Source organism: Sesamum indicum, linkage group LG3 (assembly GCF_026168435.1).
Source record: "Sesamum indicum cultivar Baizhima isolate 11 linkage group LG3, ASM2616843v1, whole genome shotgun sequence".
Classification (NCBI taxonomy): Eukaryota; Viridiplantae; Streptophyta; class Magnoliopsida; order Lamiales; family Pedaliaceae; genus Sesamum; species Sesamum indicum.
This window is the reverse complement of record NC_142659.1, coordinates 27068601-27079853: the sequence shown is the minus strand read 5'-3', so window position 1 is coordinate 27079853 and position 11253 is coordinate 27068601. Positions and strand designations below refer to the sequence as shown.

The following is an 11253-nucleotide window of genomic DNA, read 5'->3' as shown; positions in this document are numbered from 1 at the left end:
TCTGCAAATAAACATCGTTGTTCCAATACTTCCTAGGGTTCTTCTCTTCCGTGACATCCCACAACACCACACCAACCTTTTGCCCTAGGGCAACGTAGTTGGCCATGCCGACACTCCAATACCGTATGACGTGATCAAACGTGTCGTTGCTCGACAAGACGAGCTTGCCAAAAGCGATTTCATAGTGGTGTAGGGTTTTTCTGAGAAGCCAAGGGTTGTCCAGATCAAGAACTGGGGGTGGATAAATGTCTCTCATCTCTATCAGCACACGGCCGAAGTCGGAGGCTGATCCGACAGGCCCTTTTCTTGCCTTTAAGGAATCCTCCTCTTCAGCTTTGGATGGGAAGAAGTTGTAGTAAAACGTTTTCTTGGTGGAGTGGAGAGTCTGCAAGACCATAGTTAGAGTGTTGTACAACGTTGAGTTTTAGGGTTTGATGTGTTTGATATTTATAGGGTTCAATGAAGTGGTCCTACGCTAGGAGAAGTATTCAAAAATTTCCATAATTAATAATCTCCAGGCTAAGTATGGAGTTGATCCAAATCCTTGTAACTAAATTATGCTTCTGTGTACGAGTTTTCTGGAAAGTAGTGACTATGAGTTTAGGAAAGTAATGTGCTTTTTCTTGATAAATAATTGATCATACCATTGCAAAGTAATGGCACATAATATTTTCTGATTTTAAGTTTGTTGCTATAAATACATCTAATTTTATCTTCAATGAATTAAATTCGAGGCTATCAACCAAGTTATACAAAATTCAGGAAAACATATATATACACCATCAAAAATCAAATTTTATTCAAGTTATTTTCCAAAATTCGATCAAAATTAATTTTTCATAGGATAAATTACAACAGAATTCCATAAAGTTTATTGTAATTACAATTGCTTCTTACTATTTGAAAAATTATAAATATCCTATAAATTTTAACGATCATCTAATAAATAATCAATCATAACAGCCCATTATATAAAGGTATTTATTAAACAGTTGTTAATTTTACAAATAAATATATATATATATATATAATTATGACAAATTTCAAAAACCCATTGTAATTTTCCCTTTTCCTACCACACCACATTAGAGATGAGAAACACACATAATTTTCCTGAAGAGTTTAATTAGTTTGAGAAAATGGGAAACATGTCAACCTTGATCATTAATTTGTTCTAAGTTATACAAAGGCTCCTCTTCCTATGTATACATTCAGTTTGAGCACAGCAAAAGGGTTGGCCACTACAAAGTCCTATACACAAATATAAATCAATACCAGTACACAAAGGGCTCCCACCAGAACCTGAATCTGTTAAATTACCTTCTTCTTTTTTTTTTCTTTTTTATCCCTAATAGAAAGAAAAGAGAAGAAACAATGTAAAGCCAAAAAGACAAAAGAAAAAGAAAAAAAAAAGAAAAGAAAAAAGAGGCCCCTAGTGATAATTTTTCCATGAAAGTCATCGGGGGCCTGATAATTCAACGGCATGTAGATTTTCTGTCGAGTCAACGATCCAATCCGAGCTAGGATGTGGAGCAAGTTCAACCTCCTGCCGGAGCACCTCCACCTTCTGCCACTCATCCCATCTCTCGGCCAAGCCATCACCTTCCAGCATTCTCACCACCTCCGACATCTTGGGCCGGTCCATAGGGGAACTCTGGGTGCAGAGGAGAGCAACCTGAATTAGTTGCTCCACTTCTGCCTCCACATAATTATTCTGCAGATCTGGATCCACCAGCATTTCCAGTTTCTTTTCTTTTAGAAGCCCTTTCACCTGGAAAGGAAGAGGCCAAACACATCAAATTTACAAACAAAATGGAAAACCTAGTCGACATCAGAATTAAAAAGTAAAATTGCCAAAAGATAAAACAGTGTATCAAGAGTACAAGCTTTTCTTGAAAATAATGAGCCAACAGGAAATTTCAGAAGAATTTGATAAGATAAAGGGTCGAGGCCTTCCGCTTTTTAGTAAAAAATACAAAGGCAAGTGAGCAAATGATTTCATCTCTTGATTTCCTTTTATGGCTAACCATGGAACCGCAAAATCATCGGAAATGTATTCTATTGTCCCAAATCTAACTTTTTCAATTTAATATAGGAAGACTAAAGTTTATCGAAAACCAAGAGCAAGCTTAAAATAATATAGAGAAAGATGATATACCCAATCAAGCAACATGACGTCATCATCGTTTGCAAGGCGAGCGAGATCGAAAGCCCTCTGTCCTGTTATCAGCTCAAGAAGCATAATTCCATACCCAAAAACATCAGTTTTCTCAGAAGATTTTCCAGTGGATAGGTACTCAGGAGCAATGTGTCCTATAGTGCCACGGACAGCAGTAGTCACATGGGTATCCTTATAATCCATGAGTTTAGCCAAACCAAAATCTCCAACAACAGCCTCAAACTCTTCGTCCAGTAATATATTTGCAGCTTTTACATCTCGATGAATAATCTTCGGGTCACAGTGATCGTGCAAATATGATAATCCTCTCGCAGATCCCAGAGCAATGCGTTTCCTTGTTGGCCAATCAAGTGGTGGTTCATTTGGTGGTCGTTCTACAATCACAAGTACTTGTTTTAGCCATTTATGCTCGGGCCACGCCCGAGGCATACTTCCACGGTTATAACCCGTAAAATTTAGACAATTTAGAATACATAAGCTCAAATCTTGTAGAATGCTTAAAAAGCATTACCTCTTAAACAGGATGCAACACTTCCATTAGCCATATATGGATAAACCAGCAAACGTTCCGTTGGGGTCATACAAAAGCCACGGAGTCGCAGAAGATTACGGTGCACAGCCATACTAATCATCTCGACCTCCGTTTGAAATTGAAGCTCTCCACCAGGTGTTCGCTCCTCTTTAAGTCTTTTGACGGCAACAAGTGAACCATCAGCCAGCCGTCCTTTATATACCTTTCCAAAGCCACCACGTCCCAATATGTTTTTGTTGCTGAAACTATCGGTTGCAACTTGCAGCTCACGGAGAGAAAATCGTTTAAGCTGGCCAAGATGAACTTCAGGGTCCTCCTCAGCTGCAAAGTTATGTGACAATTCATTAAGAAACTCTAGAGATTAATATATAATTAACCAGATTCTTAAATCAAACTACTAACCTGGAACGTCAAAGAAATACTCCTGCGGTTTTCTCCGACGCCACCATGCAAATGCAATGGCAGGTGCAGCAAATAGCAAAGCAGCACCAGCGGCAACCCCTCCAGCAATGGCTCCAGTTGCACTATTTCCTCCTGCAGTTACATTTCTAAAGTTTAAAAGAAATGGTATAAGAATTATATCCCTTAAACAGCCCATCTACGCAAAAACCAAGTTCTTATTTGGAAAACAGTGGAGCCAGTTCAGAAACCACAGCACGGTAAGAATAATTCATGATCAATTACTCTAAGGAATGACATTCAGAGCTAAGAGAAAGCCTGTCCAAGATTTAGCCATGGACTGGAGATCTTCTAGATTTCCTGAAGAATTAAATGCCAACAAAACATACAAAAACAGGGAGAAAGCTTCATAAAAGATTTTCTTAATTTGAGTGGGAACGGATAATGCGTGTGAATGACATGTAGTTGTTCCTGTTTATCACTATTAATTTTGAAAAAAAGGAAAACTGTTTACCAACATAAGTGATCAGAATTTGGCTGATTAACTATAAATAGAAAACTACGTAATCAATTTCAATTGTTTGCCACGGCCACTAGATTCACAATCTGAAAAGCCATAGCTTGCGCTAACTTGTAATGGCTGGATAATAGGAAGATTTTTCTCAATAATGAACATCTATCTCTTGTCCTACACACTGATTATTTAGACAGCTATGCAAAGCACTTGAATATTGATCAAGTTGAAGTAATCCGCGGCAAATATTTAAGGAAGAACTTTTTAATCTATGTTGTATAATCACGAACAAGACAAGAAATGCCAAAACCAGTTTGATTTGGCAGGAAACTCTGTTAACATGCAATCTAAATAACTGTGCTGACATTCTGAGTGACACTTCAACCTAGCTAGATTAAGCAACACCAAGCAAGGAAAAACCTGGGGCAGAAATTGGTGGTGGTGGAACAAACGGAGGGGGTGGAGAGAATGGCGGAGATCCAGGGCATGGCCGTCCAGTGACTGGTCCACACAGATCTAAGTTGTTTGCAAAACTGCAAACAGAAACATCACCTATTTGTCAGGTCCTAATTGAAACCACTGAGGTTGCAGTTCAAATCAATCTCGGTGGATATGCCAAAGTACCTTATAGGCGTAAATAAAGAAAAGGAACCGTTGTCTGGAACTGCACCTGAGAGACGGTTGTTCGATAGATCCCTGCATAAGAATGTAACATGAAATATCTGCTTTAACACTTCTTGAAGATTGTGTGAGAACAATGAAATATTCCAACTTGGACACTCACAGAACTTGAAGGGATGAGATATTAGTCAATGACATAGGGATGGGGCCTGTCAAGCTGTTGTTATTTAACCGCCTATCCTTACAAAGGACAAAAGAACAGTTAAGAATAAACTACTGATATATGGAGATACTAACAAAATCAATGTCTAAAGAATAGCGAAAGGAAATTAACACGAGAACACATAAGGTGTAAACCAAGAACCGCCCTGGGGTCTGGTAAGGAAAATGCAGAGTAATGCAAATGACTATAATAAGAAGAACATGCAAATTAAGATCAATATTTGCTAATCCAGGATAACTTCACGCACAGGAATCTCAATTTCGACAACTTGCCCAACGTGTCTGGAATGGGACCAGTGAAACTGTTCAAGTACAGATCCAAGCTCACCAAATTAGTAAGATTTCCAAGATCACTGGGTATTGGCCCACTTATGTTATTACTGTATAATTCCCTGTCACCACAAATAATCAACAGAAACAGTGTTAGTTTAAATAAGACCAAATGTAATGGCATAAAAACACACAAGCATTAGAACAATGCGAACTTTTGAAACTTTTAGGCGTTCACTCATGTGCCTGTATACACATGTGCTGACATGACAGTGTTGAAGACATGAGCACGCATTAATCCATATTGCACAAGTATGATCATGTTAATTTGTATGTGGTTAGCAGTTTACTCTACTGTTGATAGTCAGAAGAAGCCTTATACGGTTATACCAACAGGCTACAAGATAATGAAACACGAATCTATTATTGACCACAAAAGACGTATTAAAAAAGAAAAAGAATCATTTTCTATATAATCTGAATCAAAATAAAATCTTTATTTACTAATTCCGATGACGTTTAAAGATGACAAGAGAAATTTGAATTTCGGAGGTACTTCCCATTTAAAAGCAAATATTCCTAGAAATATTCAAAGCTTACCTTAATCAACTACACTTTAAAATATGATAGCACATTAACTAATGCCTAGTTCAAGATTGAGAACTTCACTTACTCTGTTGATCAATTTCAGAAAATATGGTATAACATAATTTCTACCATATGCAAATAAAAAAGCTTTTACTCCAGCAGAAATGAATTTTTGACAACTGCATTCTTAATTACTTTAAGACAGTTTACGTTTGCGGGATATCTAAAGTGCGAAATTGGAGATTAGATTATATACCAGTATGTAATCATTTTAGAAGTAACCAATTTGATGAGTTAGACTCAAAGATTGACATCAAATATCGCTAGTTGACACGAGTTCCTTCAACTTTTCATCAGTACATATAACAAGACATGCAAAACCCATGCAAGGAAGTAGAAATTTAAAAAAAAAAAAAAAAATCCTTTCCATCAGAACATCATGCAGATCAAGTCCTTACGAATAAGCAACAACTCCCGAGAGAACTTTTATTTTGTTGAAGATTTTTCAGGCAAGATAGGCCACTTGATTCAAGTTATATTACATATCAAAAGATTTTCTACGAACTTCCTCTTAGTAACTCACATGCAGTAACCGACAAAATTTCACGGGGAGGAAAATCTTTCACTCCTATCGAAAAAGGGTTTTATTGTATTTCCTTTCTCCTCTCTTGGAAATCCAAGAACCTATCAGCAACACAGTCTATCCAATTCTAAACACACGTCACCACAATATATTGTCGACGGATGCTCCCCCCCTGCCCCATCTCTCTCTCCTCTCACTACAGAACAATATAAATTTGAAGAATCGCTGTTTTCTTTGTTGAGATGAATTCCCAACTATACTCCAGTCAACTAAGCCTCTTCCAGAAACTACACAGAACTACTACATTTTCCTTGATACACATTTCCCAGAAATCCACTAGCTATAAACTCAGGAATATCTGCAGCCATGCAGACAAGATTACAAATAATTCTAAAATATTAAAGAAACCCTATGATATCAAAATTTCCGGGAGATTCGAATTTTAATAGGTTTATTATATTGTAAGCGTTTGCTGCTTTCATAAGAAACCAATCACAGACAAAACTGATCTTCTGAGCCCAAAGTGGAGACAAAGCATGTGTAGAGGAAATGCGGTAAAAAGAGTAGCAAATAACGCAAACATGCCGTACAGGTACTGCAAATTCTTCAACAGGCCAAGCTGTGGAACCAATTGACCTGATAAAGCAGCATTTCCAAGATCACTGGACAGAAGTTCATGAAAATGGATTAGATTAGCAGTTCAATTGGCAAAGTAAATTGCCACCAACATACGGAACAGGAACTAAATACAATAATGAGAAGAGAAACAGTTAACCATATACTTACACTCTTATTACACTGTTATCGTTGTTGCAGGTGACATGGAACCATGTGCATGGGTTGACAAGGGTAGGGTCCCAGCTTTGCAACACATTGTTAGGATCCTCTAAGTTTGTCCTAAGGCTATGTAAAGCATCACCTATCCAAACAAAAGGACTGCAAATTTGAGAAGCCACAACTAATATTGCTGCCATGAAAGCAAAATTCTATGCAGATATTTTGACAGAGGCCCCTTCCTCTCAATTGCATCAAAACAAATCAAGCTATGACAATAAAGAACAGAATTTAAGTAAGTTAGAATACATAGAAAGAATCTTTACTGGAATTCGATAAAATATCTACCAAATTTGATCGAAGTATTTCAGTTTCCAATAACAGTTCCTTGATACCAAATGCTATGAAATAATTGTCCTAATAAATTGCAAGAATAGCTTCATTCTTATAATATTTCCAGAATTTGACAATAATCAACAACTAAAATGGCAATAAGATTAACAATTTGGGCATAAGGGGCCTATTTTTAGAGCTGGAATATTATCAAATAGAGTGCACAAAACACTCAACTGAAGGGAAGCATATCCACAAAATCATGCCAAAGAAGCATTGGAAGCAGAACAATAATCCCACAATGGCATTAATCATCACCATTTTAAAGTTCAAAGATTCCAATAGAATACCGACCACTCAACCTTCCCAAGTACATGCCAAAAATAAACATAATCAATTATACAAACCCCAGAACAAACTTTTCCACATTTCTTTGAGTAGAAGCTGCAGTTTCCAACTAAAATTCCCAAAAATTATATCAACCAGAAGAAAAAGGTGAAAAATCTAAAGACTGCACCCTAAGAACAAAATACAAAATCCCACAAAAATAAAAAAGTTTAAAAAAAAAAGAAGAAAAAAAAAAGAAAAAACGGAAACTTGATAACAATATTATGCAGATAACAAAATCGAAGAATACAAACCTTCCATATTAGCATAAATACACCTCAGAGGAGGCACCACCAAGATCAACCAAACCACCAGTAACTCCATACTCCCTCTTTTCATCCACTTCTCCATTCCCACATACAAAATCTACAGTATATATACAAAATAGGTGACAAATTTCACCAGCTCATGGGATAATGTCTCAGATCCAAAGAAAGAAAGACACAGCATTTAAAGAGAAAAACCACAAAACCCCAAATGATAGTACCCTATATCCAGCCCAACTCCAACATTGCTGCACCGATCAAGCAACTGATCCCATCACATAACTTAGGCCAAAACCCAAGAGACCGAGATGGGATTTTTGCTAATTTCTTGAATGTAAATAAAAATCTGTACTTGGGCACTTTTTTTTGGAGTATATCTTCTTCGGCACTTTTAATGGCTCTCTGCAAACTTTTTTAACCTCTGCTCTGTACTTTGCTTTTTCTCCCCTCTCTCTCTCTCTCTCTAGAAATATTCACCTCCCCCCCTCTCTCTCTCTCTGTCCCCTCTTCCTGCAGTGAGAAGCGTGGAGGTGAGAGAGTGTAAGTGTGTGGGATAATTATCGTTTTTTCTTTTTGGGCGTGTGTGTGCGCTGTGAGCAGTGTTTTCGAGAGCTGCCCGAACGGTGGAGGGGCTACCCGGCCTGCCCGTACCTCAACCTCAAAACGGCTTCGCGCTCACAACTGTGACTGTCAGCCTACACTTTTTTGAGTTTTTTTCTTTTCTTTTTTTTATTTTAGCCAATCACATCATTATTCCTTTTGGAAATTTGCTCCAATTAAATACAATAAGATTAAGCACGTATAAATTACATTCACAGTCCCAAAATTAAATCTAATTACATAAGTATTCATTATTTTTTATAAAATTACAAATACATCCTATAAATAGGTGTCTATGTAATTTTTCTCATAACTTGTTTGTTTAGATTTTTACCCTTAAAGAAAGTTTCAATATAAATTATAATTACAACTTTATGAGATGTAACAATTTTTTTAAAAATATTTAAAGATATTTATATAATTAGAACTAATTAACTTTTGAATAAGCTGATGCAAATTACCAAATTACAAATGAATCCATCTGGGAAAAATGTCTGAAATTTGTATATCCTAATACAAGGAGAAAAATAATATAAATAGCAAATACATAATGATAATATTATAATTATCATCTGAATATAAGAATTCACAACCGACCACTTTTATTCTGCCTCAATATGATCTTAAAAAAATTTAAGATTAAGGTTGAGGTCTCATGAATAATTTAAGGTTATGAGTTTTACTCATATCGAATATGTGATATTTGTCTCACTTTATTTGGGTTATTATATTTATTTATCATTATAAGTCAATGTTGATGTATTGATTGAATTGACTATAACTCAACATATCAAAATAAATTATTATAATTTATTTACCGTGATTAATAAAAAATTATTACTATACATATATTACGAGTCGTTCACACTGATAATGTTATGCATAGTAAGAATTGTGGCTTGGTACATTATAATTAGGGATAATTCATAATTTTATCATTTAGGAAATTGGATAGTATTTATGAGAATGTATAATGGAAAAGCTGAAAAATTTAAGACAAAGTCAATGAATTTTGATATGCTTTGAAATCTAAAGCATTTACAACCTTTTGTAGTCAAGAGGAGTTAGATGGGATCACATGTCTGGTGGATGCACAGTTGGTTTGGCGATATATATGTCCAACATTATAATTATTATTACCATAAATTACAACAGTTTCTTAAAATTTGATACAATTATAAATATTTTTATTATTTAAAAAAAATTACCAATACTATGTGGGGAAAACCGCATTTCATTTCATATATTAAGCTCATTTTTAGTTTGGTCCTATTTGTTAGATTTTTCTCACGTTTAGTCTTATACGTTTCAAAAATATTCTCAATGTTAGTTTCAAACCACTTTTTGATCTTGTTTTTAGTAGAAAAGTCAGTAAATTAATATTTTCAAGAAATGCAAAGTGATATTATTGAAATAGTAATTAAAATAAAAGCATACTTATTTGTACGTATTCTCATTCGAATTTAACATCATAATTAATATACAATACAATTTTATTAACTAATCCAAATATATTCATATTTTACACAAAAACCTAAAAAATTAAAAATATATAATTTTTTTACTGAAAACTAAGTTTGCCTTTTTGAATAATTTCTCTTCCTTGCAAAAGTTCAAAGGCATAATATTCTTTTCAATCATTTGAAAATTTGCTAGTTTTTATAAGTATTTTGGGTATACTACTATTAAAAGCATTACTACTATTATTGTCCGCCAACGTTCTTGAAAATATACCTCACATGTCTCAATCAAATTTTTGCCCTCATCGTTCCATGTTGAATAAGATATAAATGTTTTTAGAGGTCTTTGACTCCATAGAAGAAACACATAATTTATAGAAATTATTTCTACTTTTTATTTGGAAGTGTATACGTAATTTTCTAAAAAAAGGGATGATTTGTACAAAATGAAGTTAATGTTTTTAATGGTGTATGTTATAATTTTTTTAAAAAATTGAGGTGATTTGTGTAAATAGATCATAAATCGGATAATGCAGATTGGGACTTATTTATGATGTTTATTAGCAAAAATAATCATGAAATAATTGTTATATAGTGTATGATCAAGATTTGATATTCTACCACTATCTGAAAATGTGATATAAAGCTTTTTGAATTAAATTACGTAGTGTTTTTTAATGTCCATGCAGTTTTAGGCTCTTTTTACACAAATTGAAACCGTGTTATTAAATATTAATTTTTTTAACAAAATAATTATTTTTAATATTATGTGTGCTTTCGAAATTGCGCTTACTACCACTAATAACAAAAATTTATTTCTCAATCGCCACAATAATCCATAACAATATCCTAAACATCGAATCACAAAATATATTTTTTTCCACGTGCGCATGCAAATGTGTCGAGAAAACACTAATAAGTGGCCGATTGATATTTAAATATAAACCCACAGCTTTAGAACATTAATTAAATTAATCCACACCCACTTTTTGCACTCCATAACAATTATTTAAATTCAGGTAATAATATCTGCATATGTTATCTTAACATAAATTATATATATATATATATATATATCCTCTATGTGGGGAACAATGTTGGACAAAAAATATTTCCCTAGAACCTTTCATAATGATGGAAAGTGACCGATTGATATTAATGTTGTATCCAAAAATATGAGGCGTGGAAAGTGACGGGACAGTGGACGCATAACCCCGTTCGAGGTTGCAACTGTCCGAGATTAACAAATCCTAGTCAATAATCAATATTCCGTTTTCAGACAACAATTTTGCTTTTACATACACAGCTCCAAACTCTAAATTTTTTGTTGGTCAAAGAGATCAATTTGGAAAATTCATTTATTGTAATAATTGTTAGTGAATTATCAGTCATTGAATGGGAAAATTTTACTAAGATCGTCCTAAAATTTTATCCTCAATTTGTTAATAAATTATGATCAACTTTGAAATAAGGTTATTATTAGGGCTTGTTCAATATAGTTGTAATGTTGTCTTATCTTGTAGGT

The 11253-nt window shown here is 34.4% G+C and overlaps 1 protein-coding gene across 1 annotated transcript; it reads right to left on the bottom strand.

Moving 5' to 3' along the window:
• Positions 1-1121: 1121 nt before the first annotated feature.
• Positions 1122-8205, bottom strand: LOC105158921 (somatic embryogenesis receptor kinase 2). The gene is made up of 12 exons (XM_011075837.3): positions 7890-8205; positions 7657-7768; positions 6695-6827; positions 6499-6570; positions 4716-4859; positions 4409-4480; positions 4249-4320; positions 4045-4157; positions 3114-3245; positions 2691-3032; positions 2159-2553; positions 1122-1771 (listed from the first exon to the last, which is right to left on the bottom strand). The coding sequence occupies exons 2-12, from the start codon at positions 7751-7753 to the stop codon at positions 1457-1459; spliced, it is 1887 nt and encodes a 628-aa protein (XP_011074139.1). The 5' UTR covers positions 7754-7768; positions 7890-8205; the 3' UTR covers positions 1122-1456.
• Positions 8206-11253: the final 3048 nt, after the last annotated feature.

Coding starts and splice junctions, on each gene's coding strand:
- LOC105158921 (XM_011075837.3), bottom strand. CDS start 7,753: ATGGAGAAGTGGATGAAAAGAGGGAGTATGGAGTTACTGGTGGTTTGG. Junction 6,571..6,694: donor GATAACAGTGTAATAAGAGT/GTAAGTATATGG, acceptor ACTTCTGTCCAG/TGATCTTGGAAATGCTGCTT. Junction 2,554..2,690: donor TGTTGCATCCTGTTTAAGAG/GTAATGCTTTTT, acceptor TTGTGATTGTAG/AACGACCACCAAATGAACCA.